At 53.4% G+C, this 15,775-nt stretch overlaps 1 protein-coding gene across 4 annotated transcripts in view; it reads right to left on the reverse strand.

Moving 5' to 3' along the window:
* Positions 1 to 552: 552 nt before the first annotated feature.
* Positions 553 to 15,775, reverse strand: part of BCL7A (BAF chromatin remodeling complex subunit BCL7A) — a 32,520-nt gene continuing 17,297 nt past the window's right edge. For 2 of the 4 annotated variants that reach the window (XM_045041585.1, XM_023241380.2), the window contains exons 4-6: positions 14,961 to 15,128; positions 7,636 to 7,820; positions 553 to 3,591 (exon numbers count right to left, since the gene is read on the reverse strand). In XM_045041585.1, the coding sequence (XP_044897520.1) occupies positions 3,520 to 3,591; positions 7,636 to 7,820; positions 14,961 to 15,128 (425 nt within the window). In that variant the 3' untranslated portion in view covers positions 553 to 3,519. The remainder of the gene's footprint in view (positions 3,592 to 7,635; positions 7,821 to 14,960; positions 15,129 to 15,775) is intronic. The other 2 variants (XM_045041586.1, XM_023241381.2) reach the window with 1 other exon arrangement.

The raw sequence follows: 15,775 nt of genomic DNA on the forward strand, positions 1-15,775 counted from the left end.
CCTCCCTGCTGGCAGATCAGCCTCGGCCAGGTTTCAGGTGGAAGAGGAGATGGTGAGACAGGCCAGAGAAAAGGAAACCAAGGAGGGAGACTCCAGGGAGGGAGTCTGAGCTGTCAGGGAGAGAAGCGCCCCAAACGCCAGGAGGGGAAAGGGCCCCGGGAAGGTTCTGCCTCCGGCCTGGCCGCGGGTCACTTAAGCCAAGACAAAGTTGCGGTCCACGTCCGGGCCGACTCCTCAGAGTGCCGGCCACAGCCTCGCAAAGTCGAGGACCAGGGCCTTTCCGTGGGGGCCCTGCTTGGCTATGCGACTGTTTCTGTGTCCTCGCCTCAGCGAGGAGGTCTGTCACCCCTGTGTCCCGCGTCCAGCTGGTGCTTAACGCTGGCAGCTAACGTGACCCTGGGAGGCAACAGTCCCTGCGTGCAAGGAGCTCAGTGCCCTGCACAAAGTCAGGGCCACACGGTCGTGCACGAGAGGCCAGAGCAGCTGGCGAGGGGCCCTCTCGCCATCCATCAGATTTTACCCTTTACTACGATGCTAGAAAGCCACATGGTGTTCATGATTTGAATTTTTTTTTTATTTTCTGAAATGGAACCATTGTACATTGTACAAACCATATCTACTGATGGAATAAATAAGTGAAAAATTATACTGCTGTACAACACGCCAAAAAGAAAGAAAAAAAAAAAACGTAAGAGGAAAAAAAAATTAGGTAACGGTGAAAAAAGGTCTTTATACCTCTAACCAGGTCCTTGGCGATAATGAACATTCCAAACCATGACATCGTTTGTAATGAGAGGTCACCACCCTATAGATCGGTCAACTGCCCTCCAGGTTCTGGGTGTAAAAGTGCCAGCACTTTGTGGAATGTGTAGCCGAAGCCTCCCCGACTTCGTGTGTGGCGGGGAGTAAGGTTGCCCTGGGAGCCCTTTAGGCCACAGGGCCTGGTGTCCGCGGAAGGCATCTGCTGAGGACCCCCGCCCCTGGCTCGGTCGGCCGAAAGGTCTTAGATTCTGTGGTGGGAGGAGGGCGAGGGGCGCAGGGTGGGTGGGCAACAGTGGCTCCGAGGAGCGGACCGCGTCGGGGAAGGAAGCACGTGTGGATTTTTGCAGTCTAACGACGCCGCGCGGGAGGCCTTCCCGGCCAGCGATGCGTGCGGGGCCACTGGCGCTTTGCCTGGCGTGGCCGCGGCGGGGCCGGGTGGGTCCCCGGCCACGGGCCCCTTCCTACCTTCATCAGGCACTTCAGAGAAAAACTAATGACAGCCTCGGTGTCGTGGACGTGGTCTCCGTCCTCAACCGCGTTGACTCCCCTTGCCCGTCCAGAGAGGGCACCGCAACCGCAAGGCGCCCAGGGGACCCCGGCCGACTCGCCGTTCCTGTGGATGCGTGTGTGGGTCTCCTTCGGCTGTCTTGCTCCTAACCTCTCATTTCCCAAAAAAGAAAGGAGATAAATCTCCAAATTCACCTTTCATCAAAATGGAGTTTTGCCGCAAAGAAAAAAAGTTAAGTTACTCTAGCTCTAGAGGATCTGGAGGTAAAGCCGCCTTGAGAGATGCTGAGAGGTAACGCAGAACACAGTTCTCCACAGAACTGACTGCCTGAGGGGCAAAATTGATAAGGATTTTTTTTTTTTTTTTAAGACAGAAACCTTTCGGCATTGCGAACTTCAACATTAAGATTCTCAAAGTTTGTTGTGTGTTTTTTTTTTGTTTTGTTTTGTTGTTTTTTTTTTTTTTTTTCCCTTATTTCAGGAGACATTTTTGCATGAGGTATTTGAAATTCAGGAACATTTTGATTCTTCTTGAAGTGCAGGAAATAGATTGGCTCCCTTAAAAAAAAAGTAAGAGCCTCACCCTCAGAAACTTAGAAACTGGAATCTGGCAGACACTTCCCATGGTGGTCAGGAGAGAGATCCACACGTCAAAGGTGGTACCTGAATATATGCACCAATCAGCAAAACAAAAACGAAAACAAAAAAAAACCACAAAACAACAACAAAATAACCCCCCCTCAGCCCTCCCACCCCCTCACACAACTCAAAGGAAGTTGAACTCCAGTGCAGTAAAGAAAGCTCAGGAAAAGGGTTAAGGTCCGAGGAGTCCATCTAGGAATTAAGAGCAAACCAGGCCTCAGAACCAAACGATCAGGCGGTTTGTCCACGGGGGGCATCGCCGTTTGAGGGAGAGGAAGCTGTCCTGGCACAGGCACAGGACGGAGGCCGGGGGATGGGGGCTCAATCACCCCTTTCTGGAGGAGTGTAGAGCTTTCTGCTCCCCGGTGCCTTGTTTCTGGCCTTTGAGGCCCAATCATCAGGGTCTGCTCCCCAGTGGGGACCATCAGCGCATCCTGGGAGCGAGAGGCGATGGACTGTTGTTGGCTCTGAAGAGTCAGGAACGCTTTGCCATCTCCCCTCCCCCCCCCTGGGGGGTGTGGGGGGAGAGCCCAGAGGAGCCGGGGAGGCGGAGGGCAGCAGGTTACTGTGGATTTGAAATCCAGGCAACACGCTAGGAGAGAAAGTTCAGCACCAGCTCTTCCTGCCATCTGCTCCCAGCCTCCTCAGCCCTTTCATCGTCCTAAGGAGACAATCCTGCAGTCAGCCACAGAAGCCATTTCGTCTTCGGAGGTGTGGGAGAAAGCGGTATGGTGGGGATAGAGGGTGGAAGTGCCAGAACAATCTAAGGGTTCCGTGTATCCGCCTGGGCCACGGTGGGCTTGGAAACACCGGCCTCAGATGCCCCGAGGAAGTGAGAGCACATCCAGTGGCCCGCCCTCAGGGACGGTGCCCCGACGACATCAAGACTCCTCGGACCTTGGACCCAGGCCCCAGGGCCCAGGGCGTGCTCCACGCCCTCCCTCCGCACCTGCAAATCAGGTGGCCGAGGAGGTCCTGCTCTTCCGAGGCCTCAGTTTCCCCTCCTCCCTGCCTGCTCCGCTCCAGCTGAAGTCCCGGGTCAGGGAGGGGAGAGATGTTGAGGACGGTGGCACCGGCTGCCTGGACAAAACCGAGGGCACTTTGCAAAGGGAGATGCAAAACAACCGGGAAAACATGCCAGAGGTCACCTCAAGGGCACAAGGCACAAAAAAAGAAAGCGGAAGGAATCGGCTGAACAGTGAAACGCCCCGACGAAAACCGATTTCCTGATCGGCACCACCCTCAAATATAGCTTATATCGTTAAATAGAGAAGTGGGGGGTGGCGGAGAGGGGAACGAAACAATACAGCAGCAACACAAATGTAATCTTGGCTTCAGAGACAGTGTGCAGACCCTCCTGAGTGCTGTCGACTCCGCCTTCCCAAGGACGGTCCCTTCGAGACTCAAGTGTTTTGCTTCACAGCAGAAAGTTCTTCAGTGTCTGAGAAGTTACGCTGTTCTGGGTTTTCTTGGATTTGCACTTGGTAAACTTGGAAAGTTAGTAGTTCTGTCTGCACCCGAGAGGAATCGCTCGGGGGAAGTTGTTCTAGAATTCAGCCTGCAGATGGCTCTCCCGTGGAACGTGGACAGCAGGACTGAACGTAGTGTCTACATCTCTTCAGAGTTCTGTTGCGAGGCCTCCAGTTTCAGCTTCTTAGAGGGTGGGACTCCTTCCAAATCCTTGGGGAAGAAGAAGGGAGAACAGAGGTTAACAGCCAGGGGGGCAGTTTCGGCCAGCCGTGAGGTAGAAGGTCAGCCCAGGAGGAAACTGAGGCCCACCCCCTGTGGTTCCACCCTGAGGTTCTGGCCCTGTGCTCTGTGCTCACCAAGCCCCGCGTCACCTGGGTCCCCCGTCCCTGCCACGGTGGCTTCCCTGTGGGTCTTCAAGCATACCGTCGCCCACGACCGTTAACACACTGCCCCCTGGGCCTCTAAAGCTTCTCTGTCCCCTTCACCACACAGGCCGGGGGAGGGTTTCCCCATCATCAGCCCTCCAATCTGTAATTAATCGCTACGGTAATCATTTGTACACAAGTCCCAAGGGCACCTCTCCAAGCTCGAAGAAGGCCTGGTCCAACCTTGCTGTATGGACAATGGCTCCTCCAGAGCTCCGCACAGGTGCCTGGCCTGGGCACACACTCAGCGTTTGTTGAATGCACTTGTGCGTTTTTCTGGGGAAAAGGCCCATAGTTGTGACCGAACTCCTAGATCCCATGACCCAAAAAAGGTTCAGCACTCATTCTCCCACCCTGACTTTCCCATTCAGTCATCGCCAACCTGGCCCATCACCCGAGACCAGCTGTTGACCTTATCCGCCTCGACTGCACCCCCGTGTCCGTCCAGGATACCACACCTGCCCGGGATAAAGCTGACAGTAGGCAGGAGGCCTCGTTTGCTCGCCCTGTGCCCATACCCCTCCCACGTACTAGCAAGCATCACCAACTCCATCTCCAAATACCCCTGGGCCTGCCCACCTCTCCCCGCTGCCTGCTGCCCCATCCATTGTCCTCACCACCATCACCTGCCCAGAGAAAGCGGCATCCTGTTCCGAGATCTCCCTGTGCAGCCTTTGCCAAAGTCTAACCAATCCCAAAATAGAAATCACACACAGAACACAAAACCTGCCGACGCTTTCCCACTGACTTCAGAGCAAAATCCCAACTCCTTAGCAGGCTGAGAGGGCTCAGCGGCCAGCCCAGGCCTACCTCTGTGCCTCGCCTCGCCATGCTCTTCCTTGTCTGCTAGGCCCCGGCTCCCCTGGCCCCCCTTTTGTTCCTCAGGCTCGTTCCTGTCTCCAGGCCCAGGCACCTTTGGTTTCTCTGCCCAGAAAGCCTGCCCTATTTTCCCATCCTTCAAATTCCCGCTCAAAACCCCTTTCTCTGCCTACACCAGCCCGAAGAACCCTCCACTGTCAGGCCTCCTTGTTCTGGTTCTCCTGAAGCACGTGGTGGGACCTTGCATTCCTCCTGTGCTTGCTGTATTCCGGCTGTGTCTTCCTCCCCGGCCCCATCGTGAGCCCCAAGAGGGCAGGAGGGTCCCCGTCTCTGGCTCACCCTGGGTCTCTAGTATCTGGTCGAGAGCCTGGCCCACAGCAGGTGCCCAACAAATGTTCCATAGAGGTCCTAGACCTTGATGCAGGCTGTGTATGAGTTTCTTTAAAAAAAAAATTTTTTTTAGGGGCGCCTGGGTGGCGCAGTCGGTTAAGCGTCCGACTTCAGCCAGGTCACGATCTCGTGCTCCGTGAGTTCGAGCCCTGCGTCGGGCTCTGGGCTGATGGCTCAGAGCCTGGAGCCTGTTTCCAATTCTGTGTCTCCCTCTCTCTCTGCCCCTCCCCCGTTCATGCTCTGTCTCTCTCTGTCCCAAAAATAAATAAACGTTGAAAAAAAAAATTAAAAAAAAAAAAAATTTTTTTAATATTTGTTTATTTTTGAGAGAGACAGAGCATGAGCAGGGGAGGGGCAGAGAGAGAGGGAGACACTGAATCCAAAGCAGGCTCCAGGCTCTGAGCGGTCAGCACAGAATCTGATGTGGGGCTGGAACCCATGAACCGTGAGATCATGACCTGAGCCAAGCTGGACACTTAAATGATTGAACCACCCAGGCACCCCATCTTTTCTTTTTTTCTTTTTTTTTTGGATTTCTTTTTGAGAGAGAAAGAGTGCACAAGCAGGGGAGGGGCAGAGAGAGGGGGACAGAGGATCCAAAGCAGGTTCCATGCTGACAGCTCAGAGCCCAACGTGGGGCTCAAACTTGTAAACTGCGAGATCATGACCTGAGCCGAAGTCGGACACTCAACCGACTGAGCCAGCCAGGAGACTGTGGGTGTGAGTTTCCTGTGGCAGACCCTGACAGCAGGTGTCGCAGGGAGGCAGAAAGAACCCCTCCATCTGTGTTCTCCTTTGTTCTCATTATGAAAGCGATAAACGCCCGATAAAGACAGAACAGCAGAAAGCAGGTACTGTGCTTTCCGAGGATGGTGGGTCCCGCTCGGGAGAAGGTCTTTAGTTCTGCAGAGCACCTGGGTGCGGGGGCAGCATGTGAGTTTGGGAGGGGAGCCTGGAGGGAGGTGAGCTGCTGTACAGGTCACAGGAGAGAAGGAGAGAGGGAAGAGGGAGGGAGTGAAAGAGGAGCCACGAATTCAGGACAGTTGAGCCGGCAGAAGAGCCGAGTAAGTCTTCCTCATGGGGGAGGAAGGAAGGGTTTTTTGTTTTTGTTTTTGACACAGGAATGGCCACATTTCAATGTCAAGTTGTTTTGCTTAGCTGTGGTGCATTCTGCACCTTGCTCACAAGCCTCGGAGCTCTGTGAGCGAGCGTCTGTCTGTGTGTGCGTGACAACAGCAGACGAGGCCCCGTTTCAGGTCTGGGTCCCCTGGAAATGGGAGTGGAGGTGGGGGGGGCATGTTAGAACAGGAGACCCCTGTACCATTCAGACATCTGCAGGGGAGGGGAGCACGAGATGCCCCCCAGGGTATGGATCAAAGTTTCAAGCTGGTCTTTCCTCCACTGAGTTCAGGAGGCCAGGAGATCCCAGCTGACATCCTGGTTCTACAAACCGTACACGGGGCTTTGATTTTTATTTTTAATCAAATGGGCTCATGCTACGCCTGAGGTTCTGTGTCTTGCTTTTCTCATTTCATGTTGTGAGGGTACTTCTTTATTGACGGTCTGTACCTGGGTCAACCACACTCTTTTTAACAGCTATGTACCAGTCTGTTCTATCCGTGACCCCAGGATTAATTTAACCAGTCCCCTTTGACAAACTTAGGTTGTGGCTGATTTCCTGCCACTGCAAACACATCTTCTATCAACACTCCCTCTGTTTCTGGGCAGAATACTCTGGAGGAGTATTCTGTAGGAGGAGGGGGCTGCAGATCCAAAGGGGCACTTCCTCTTGGGGGGACAGCCTGGCTTAAGGCTCTGCAAAGGGCAGACCATGTCCCGCACACCCTGCCTCTTCCCGTCTTTTGGCTACTGCTCCTTGTCAGTGTCTCCCAAGGTCCTGGAAAATAGTTTTATTCGTTGGCGTTTTGACACCCCTGAGTCCCCAACTCGTCTTAGGTGAGCACAGTGGGCTGACGGTGAAAAAGCACAACGGTGGCTTCCGAGGCGTTCCTGTGTCCAGTGTCACAATGAGTGTGTTAACCCACATTCTCTCATCTCATCTGCGCCCTGGTCCCAAGACAGTCCTGTGACTCCATTTTGGCAGCTGCAGACAATGAGGCTCAGTCATGCTAAGTGAAGGAGTTGGCGGATTTGAACCCAGGATGTTTGCTCCTATCCACCGGCCACCTGCTTCTGCACTGTCTGATTCACACCAGATGCGCACAAACGGCGATGACCCAGATCGGGGTCCAAGCAAGGTGGGGGAGGGGGTGTGGTCAGTTGCAAAATGCTAAAGGATGATTCATCTGGCATTTAGGATTCTGCAGACTTACCGTCCCAGCTCTCAAGGAAGCTAACTTTGGGTCACGAGAGCAGGCAGGGCCTTTGTGGACCCGAGTAAACAAAGTGATAAGGCTAAGGCTGGGTTATAGGATGCTTCCTCCTTCTACACACCCTGTTCCCCGAGGACTGGGCCCACGTGTCTCTTTCTGCAAGACACCCAGGGTGCCCAGGGCGGATCACAGGATGCTCACGAATCCTGCTCAATGAATACAGGAAAGTTCCGATCTTCCAAGGAGAAGACAAAAAAACAAAATAACAAAAACGCCTTTCAACGTACCCCCGACACCCCAACGGGCTCCCGGCCGATCTGGCTGCCCCTCTGAGGCCTCGATCGAGGTACCTGAGAGATTGCGGACGCCTCTGCAGCTAGACCCGCGTCTCCAGATGGCTGCCGTTCTACTTTCTCTGAACTGTTCATCGAGTTTTCCATTGAGGACTGTGAATTCTGCTCGTCAGAAGCATCTGAGGGAAAAGCAAAATGACAGAAGCTGTTTTCAGACACGTGAGATGCGGAGCCAGATGGACCAATTACTAAAAATACCTGGAACAGGGTAGTTTTGTGGCCAGGCGGTCTGTCAGTGCGGCAGTGAGCTGTGGGGGAGGGGGGCTGGGAAACCTCTTAGTTTTTTTTGTGAGGTGGTTTTAACCTGCGAGGCCACAGGCTGGCCCTGGGGCCTCCAACCCGCGCCTGCACTCCCACCACCTGCCGCGTGCCCAGAGAGGACATCTTAGGGATGCTACAGGCTTTGTGCCGTGTGCACCTGGCGCCCTCTGGTGGGCACAATGCGCTGCAACCGTCATGGCTGCTGACTCCTCCCTCCTGCGTTACAGAGCCTGCGTTCTCCACCTGGGGAGCCCAAGGAGGTAACTAACTGTCTTTGCAGACATTTCTCTTAATCACATGGGTATTTTCCTGACCGTAAGAGCAAGGGCTGATCATTGCGAGAAACGGCAAATACAGAAAAAAAATAAATAAATAAAGTTAAAATCAGTGATTATCTCACACCACCCACAACTACCAACCCACTAACATTTCAGAGGATTTATTTCCTAACATTTCAGAGGATTTATTTTCATCTCTCCAGATGTTTTCCCCCTACATGCATATAATTCTCTGCTCTCCCCAAATAGAGATCACACAGAATTTTAGAAAAAATTTTCACATCTTGAAAAATTCTCTAAATACAAGAGTGCACAAAATGGCCGCACAGCTTCTCCCAAGCCATCACTGATTTATAGATCCTGTTTTGCCAATTATTTGGGCTATTTCTTATGCATCAGTCTCCCTGCTCCCCACCCTCCCTGCCACGTTCCTTCAGCCGTAGCTGGCTGCATGTGGCAGTGCGGCTGTGGAAGAAGAGACAGCAGTGTTTGTACCTGAAGCTTATTTTGGGTACCGAGCAGCCAAGCTCACGGGGGGAGCAGCAACATCCTGCCCAGGGCCCCATTCTGCTTGCACTCAAGGCCCCAACAACATATGTCACCCTGATTTTTCTAAAGTGCACTAGAACACTCAAGAATGCTTGCTTTTCTGGGGTTTCGGAGGCAGAAAAGAAAAAAAATCCAGGCTTAAGTTTTTTGTTTTTTTTTTTTAAGTTTTATTTTGGGAGAGACAGAGAAAGCAAGGGGCAGAAAGAGAGGGAGAGAGAGAATCCCAAGCAGACTCCGCATTGTCAGTACAGAGCCCGAGGTGGGGCTCGAACTCACACACCGTGAGATCATGACCTGAGCCGAAACCAAGAGTCAGACGCTTAACCTACTGAGCCACCCAGGCGCCCCTAGGCCTAGGTTTTAAAGCGAGCCAGGCAATATGGAGATGTGGAGCAAAGGGGAGCAGAGGGCTGGGGCTGGGGCCGGAAGGAGGCGTAAGACCTTCTTCCCCAGGAGGCTGACCTCCCGGCACGGCACGTCCATCCCGGATGAGCTGTTGTTCACACGTTCTCTTACTCCCCAAACCAGCGGCCCCGATAGCTCGAGATCAGCACTGGGACACCAGCCGCCTGGCTGGGGCCACAGGGAGGCTCAGGGGTCCACTTCTCCAGGGCTGCATGCTGCCTACAAACTGGTGTGTGGGAGGACACAGCGTGGAGAGATAAGGCCTAAGTTCCAACAGCGCCTCTGCCACTTGATTCCTCTGGGCCCCATAAAAAGCACGGTTGGCAAGAGCCACCCTGTCGAGTCACTGTGAGGACTAAATGGAATGACAGAGAAAGCACTCAAGTAGCGAAATAACCCGGGGTGGAGGTGGGGTGTAACTGAGGGATTAGCTAGGGCATAGACCCAGACTCCCCATAAACCTGACAGTTCTTTGATACTTTGCTCTACTTTTCTTTAAAAAAATGTTTACCGATTGGGGCACCTGGGTGGCTCGGTTGGCCGAGCATCCGACTCTTGATTTCTCACGGTTTGTGGGTTTGAGCCCCGTGTCTGGCTCTGTGCTGACGGTGCAGAGATGGGATTCTCAGTCTCCCTCTCTTTCTGCCCCTCCCCTGCTCACGCTCACTCTATCAAAATAAGTAAGTAAATAAATGACAAGAAAGAAAGCAAGAAAGCAAGAAAAAGAAAAGCAAGCAAGCAGATTGACAGGGGCACCTGGGTGGCTCAGTTGGTTGAACATCTGACTCTTGATTTTGGCTCAGGTCATGATCCCAGGGTCATGGGATCGAGCCCCATGTTGGGCTCCGTGCTGAGCATGGAACCTGCTTGGGATTCTCATTCTCTCTCTCCCCCTCTGTCCCTCTCCCCCACTGGAGTTCTATCTGTCTCTTTCTCTCAAAAAAAGAAGAAGAGAAAGAAAAAGACAGACAGACAGAAAGACAGACAGACAAGAAAGGAAAAGAAAAAGAAAGCAGATTGGTAGTTGCCATGGGTTAGGGCCGGGGGGAAGGGGAAGTGAGTTTATGGGCACAGAGTTTCCTTTTGGGGTGACAGAAATGTTTGGAACTGGCCAGAGTTGAATTTTATCTCCATTTTTTAAAAAAGGAAAAAAGGTCTCTGCTGATGTTATATTCTATTTCATAATACGTGTTTGCTTTAGCAAATACCATCAATTGTTATTGTCCTCTCGCCTGCAGACCGGACAAGGAGGTTCAGAAATCATGGCCAGTCACCCAGTCATGCTGAGCCCCTGCCCGGCCCGAGAGCTCGCGGAGCACTCTAGGGCTCGGTGCAGCGCTGGTGCTGGAACTCACCCAGGGGAAATTATTTTCCTAGGGCCTAAATTTAGTCCAGTGAGTTTGGACATTATGTCATTCCCTGAGCTCACTCAGCAGTAAACAAGTTCAAAGCAAGGTCAACAGCTGGCGACCAACCTGCCCTGTCCTGCAGGCAGCGTGCACCCACCTGGGAGGCCTCCAGGCCTTTCCCCTGGGGGCTCCCCCAGCTGTGGCGCCCCCCCCCCCACCGCCCCGGGCGATGCCGCGCAACTGTGCGCGCCCAGTGGCCCGGGGTCGCCGGAAGAGGACCCTGGTGTGGTTTCCTGGACCCGGAAGGCTTTTGGTGGTAGTGGGGGGAGGGGTGGGTAGTGGTAATAGTTACCAAAACGGGGCAACCGTGGAAGCAACAGCCCAAGAAGCGATTCCTGAAGTAGAGCTTTAACCGGCCTTCAGGGAAAGGGGCTGCAGATCCCAGACGTGGGAGGAACGCGGGAGAAAGCGGGCAGGACAGGGCGCACGCGGGCATCACCTCCCCTCGCTCACCGGGCCCCCCCTACACAGCGGGCTCCGACCCTTTGCTTCCCTTCCTGCCCCGTTCCTTGCGGGGACCTGACGGGGGAGGCAAGTTTTACCGGTCTCATGTCAGCCCAGCCGTGACCAGCGCGTCCCGTCCCCGGGCCCGGCCCCCTGGTTCCACCGCCCTCTGCCCGCAGAGCCACGGGGAGCCCAGGAAGGCACTGGGGGCCTCTGCAGGGACAAGGGGATGCCCACCCGAAAGGCCCGCTGTCAAGCTTCCTACGATGGTGGCTCTCGACTGAAGACGATTTTGCCCCTCACGCGAGGGGGGGGCGTTTGGCAGGGTCTGGAAACATCTTTGGTGTCACAACCAGGGGGTGAGGGAAAGCCAGGGATGCTCCTCAACATCCCGCCACACACAGAACGGCCCCACAGCAAAGACTCATCGGGCCCCAAGTGCCACCAGTGCCGAGGCTGAGAAACCCTGCCCAGCCACCGCCTCTCTGGAGGCAACTGTGGGAGCCGGCCAAATTTTAAATGCCCGTACCTCCGACTGAATACACAGTCCACGATCACTCAGCTCCATCACACCTGAGCACAGACGCAAAGATGTGTGGACAAGACTCCACGCGGGACCGTGTACGGAAAACACAACACACCGCCCCCCCACCCCCACCCAAAACAACCCAAATGACCATCGATACGGGGACTATGTAAATAAATTAGGACACATGCACACCTCTGCCTATGAAGCTGGCAAAGAGAATAAGACAAACCTGTACGTGCTGACACAGAACAATCTCCATGGTGATTGTTAAGGGAAGTATTCTTAAAAAAGGGAGGTTATAATTTCATATAGACTCTTCTAGGTGCGCAGACTATTTATTTCGGAGGGCCACAACACAGGCTCAACGGGGGTCCTCCCTGACGAGGAGAACGCCAAAGGCTCCAGGTGCGGGGCTGTCCAATCTGTGTCCTAACACCGAACTGTTTCACTCAGTTACCTGCACCCCACCCTACCCTGCCCACGGGCCTACCTGGCACATGAGCACCTTCCTCACGCCTGGCTGGCCTGCCCCTTCCCCAACCCATCCCCAGGCACTGCCCCTCGACCTCTCCTGCTTGCACTGTTCATTCCCCCCCATTCCCGCTCATCCTTCAAGCCTCACTCAGGGAGCACCTCCTCCAGGAAGCCTTTCCTGAACTCCTTAGGCTCCCTTTTCTTACCGCCTAGCACAGCAGGGGCCATGAACGCAAAAGCCCCCTTAAGGGCCAGGCAGTGCCATGAATGAGTCAGAGAAGCTGTTCAGTTCAGACACAAATAAAAAAAAAATCTAGGGGCGCCTGGGTGGCGCAGTCGCTTAAGCGTCCGACTTCAGCCAGGTCACGATCTCGCGGTCCGTGAGTTTGAGCCCCGCGTCGGGCTCTGGGCTGATGGCGCAGAGCCTGGAGCCTGTTTCCGATTCTGTGTCTCCCTCTCTCTCTGCCCCTCCCCCGTTCATGCTCTGTCTCTCTCTGTCCCAAAAATAAATAAATAACGTTGAAAAGAAAAAAAAAAAATCTAAAGGAATACTCTTCTGTTCCTCTAAGAAACATATATTCGCCCAACCTCTCAGACTTTTACTTTTCTACTTTTGATAGTGAAGTCGGTTCAAAAAGCAACTTAGTTTTTCCTTTAAATGTGCAATAAGAAAAGTAACAGTGATCGTGGAGTGACACCGGCTACTACCCTTGGGCCTCAGTGTCAGGGAGACAATAGGGAGCGGTGGGGAGTGTGGTAACTGGCAAGGGTGGGTCCGCTCGCCCTCCCTGGAAGGGCAGCCACATCTCTGTTTAACCAGTCGCTGCTCCACAGAAAAGCAGACCCAGGATTGCCAGATCTTCTGATTTTTCAAGAGGTGGAAATCAATCTTATTTTAAGCAAAATTGGTTTAAGGTTAAATTTTTGACATCAGGTGCCTGGATGGCTCATCGGTTAAGTGTCGACTTCAGCTCAGGTCATGATCTCATGGTTCGTGAGTTGGAGCCTCACATCAGCTGTGCTGACAGCTCAGAGCCTGGAGCCTGTTTCAGATTCTGTGCATCCCTCTCTCTCTGACCCTCCCCCGCTCGCACTCTGTGTGTGTGTGTGTGTGTGTGTGTGTGTCTCTCTCTCTCTCAAAAACAAATAGACATTTAAAAAAAGTAGAATATGGAGGCACCTGCATGGCTCAGTTGGTTAAGCAACTGGCTTAGGCTCAGGTCATGATCTCGCGGTTCATGGGTTCAAGCCCCGCACTGGGCTCTGTGCTGACAGTTCAAACCGGGAGCCTGCTTTGGATTCTGTCTCTCCCTCTGGATTCTCTGCCCCTTCCTTGCCTGCTCTCTGTCTCCCTCTCTCTCTCTCTCAAAAATAAACATTAAAAATTAAAAAAAATAGAATATGTTTGAAATAAAATTTTGACATCAAATTCAAATTAAAAATAAAAATACCACCAGGCCCATGACCACACCCACACACCACACGCTGGATCTAGTCTGTCTCTGACCTCTGGGTGGGTGGGGGAGGGGGTCTCAGTCTCAGTTTTGGTGTCTGTCTCCCCTGCTTCCCTCTGAGTGCTTGTGGGGCAGGAAGCAGGGCTTAGCCGTGAGTGGCGCCGAGCCTCACACAGGGTGGGTGTGGGAAAGTGTGTCAAAGGGAATGGGGTTCGCATTGCCTCCATGGCCCAGAGAGGCCTTCCTCCTGAGAAGCCCCACTCCCTCCCCAAGCACAGAGAAGCCTGGACTCCAGGCCGGCCGCCCTCCCTGTCCGGAAAGCTCAGCCGTGTGCAGGGGCTCCAGCCGCAGCTGGCCCTTCATGGATGCTGGCAAGGCCATCCCCCCAGGTGCTGGGGGTCACCCTCCGGTCCCCGCTCCGCCCAGGTACTCCCGCCTTGGACCTTCAAAATATACCTCAATTATCAGACAATCAAAACCTACGGACCTATCTTAGGTGCGATGATGGTACTTGTGATGAGGGAAGAAAAGATTCTTATTTTTGAGAGATGCGTGAAGTGTTCAGGGACGGAATGCCGTAAGATCTGTAACTACGTTCAAATGGCTCCCCCCCAAAATATTTATAGACAAAGCAAAACCAATTAAGAATTGCCGAATTCAGCTGACATATATGGGAGAGAACACTATTCATTTTTCTCGATGTTTGAAAATTTTCAAGAGTCGAGAGATCTCAAAATAGACAAAAATAAACCGACATACACAGATTCTAGTACATATACGTCCTCTATGACAAGACGGCTTCTTGCCACCCTCTTCCATCCGGATGACTGCAGTAGCCCTACCATCTGTGCTCGATCACGGCTAACCAAAGTGACCCTCTAGCCCACAGTGCTCAATCCCAGTGGCTCCTGCCTCACTTGGCACGGAAGCCAGGTCTGTTTAGTGGCCTACGAGACCCCCATACTCGAGGTCCTGCCTCCTCTCCCCTCATCTCACTTTGTAAACCCCTCATCCGCACTTCCCCAGCCACTGAGCACACTCTTGCCTCAGGGCCTTTGCACTGCCCATTCCCTCCTGCCCAGAGTTCTTTTCTTCCACTTATCCACATGGTTTGCTCCCTTACCTAATTTTAGCCAAATTTGCTCTAATGTCACCTTCTCAGTGAGACCTTCCCTGGTCACCCTATTTAAAATTGAAACACTCCCCATAATTCATCAAGACTCTCCATTTCCCTTTCTTATAGTTTTCCACAACTCCTATCTTCTAAAAACTAGACTGCCGCATTTTTAAATTGCCCCATAAGAATATGAGCTAGTCTAGGCATTACCCTGCTTCTACTTCTACTGTGACCTTCTAGGGGCTGGCACGTGGCAGGGCCTCCTAGAGACCATCAGAGAACTACAGGAAGGCTGGCTGAAGACAGGCCCCTCTGATCCCAGGCCCCAAGGGCACATACCTTCGGCCCCAGGGAGCTCCTTCCCATCTGCCTGGGTCTCATCTGCCTTGGTGTCAGTGCCTTCGCCGGGCACAGCCGAGGTGGGCTCGGGAGCAGGGCTTGAGTTACTGCTGTTCTCCTGTTTGATGGGGGAGGCATCTGCTATGGAGCTCTGGTTGCTGTTATCATCTGCACAGGGGGGAAAAGAACCACAGGGTGAGATCCCGCAGCTGCTGGGGAAAGGTGGGTTGGGGGCTCAGCCTCCCCAGGTCTCAATGCCTGCAGCCCCACAGGACGCTCTCCCAGGGAAGGAGGCACTTGCCCCGCCCTCAAGACCTCTGAGATGACCCACCCGGAGCCGTCCCACATGTCCTAAGAGGAAAAGGCTTCTAGGAGCCTGCCTGAACTTCCCCTGCGGGCTCGGGCCCGTGTTTGGGGGCAGCCAGCTGCAGACAGCGGCCTCACACATTTTAAGTCTTTGAGGGACATTTAAGACCTCATTCTGGGTTGAAGAAGCCAGACTTGTGCACTTGGCTCTGTAGCAAGACAAAGGCTGAAGCATGGTTCGTGTGTGAGGCAACACTGCCAAAAAAAAAAAAATGTTCTGTTGATCTAATCAAGTGTCTAGACCAACTTCTACTTGATACAAAGTAAAAGGGGGAGAGGAACATGTTAGCAGAAAGCAGGCTATTCCACAGGACAGTCAGACCAGGCTCAAGTCAAAACCATTGATTAAAAAAGAGACAGAGAGGGGCGCCTGGGTGGCACAGTCGGTTAAGCGTCCGACTTCAGCCAGGTCACAATCTCGCGGTCCGTGAGTTCGAGCCCCGCATCGG

The sequence above is a fragment of the Felis catus genome, chromosome D3 (genome assembly GCF_018350175.1).
Source record: "Felis catus isolate Fca126 chromosome D3, F.catus_Fca126_mat1.0, whole genome shotgun sequence".
NCBI lineage: Eukaryota > Metazoa > Chordata > Mammalia > Carnivora > Felidae > Felis > Felis catus.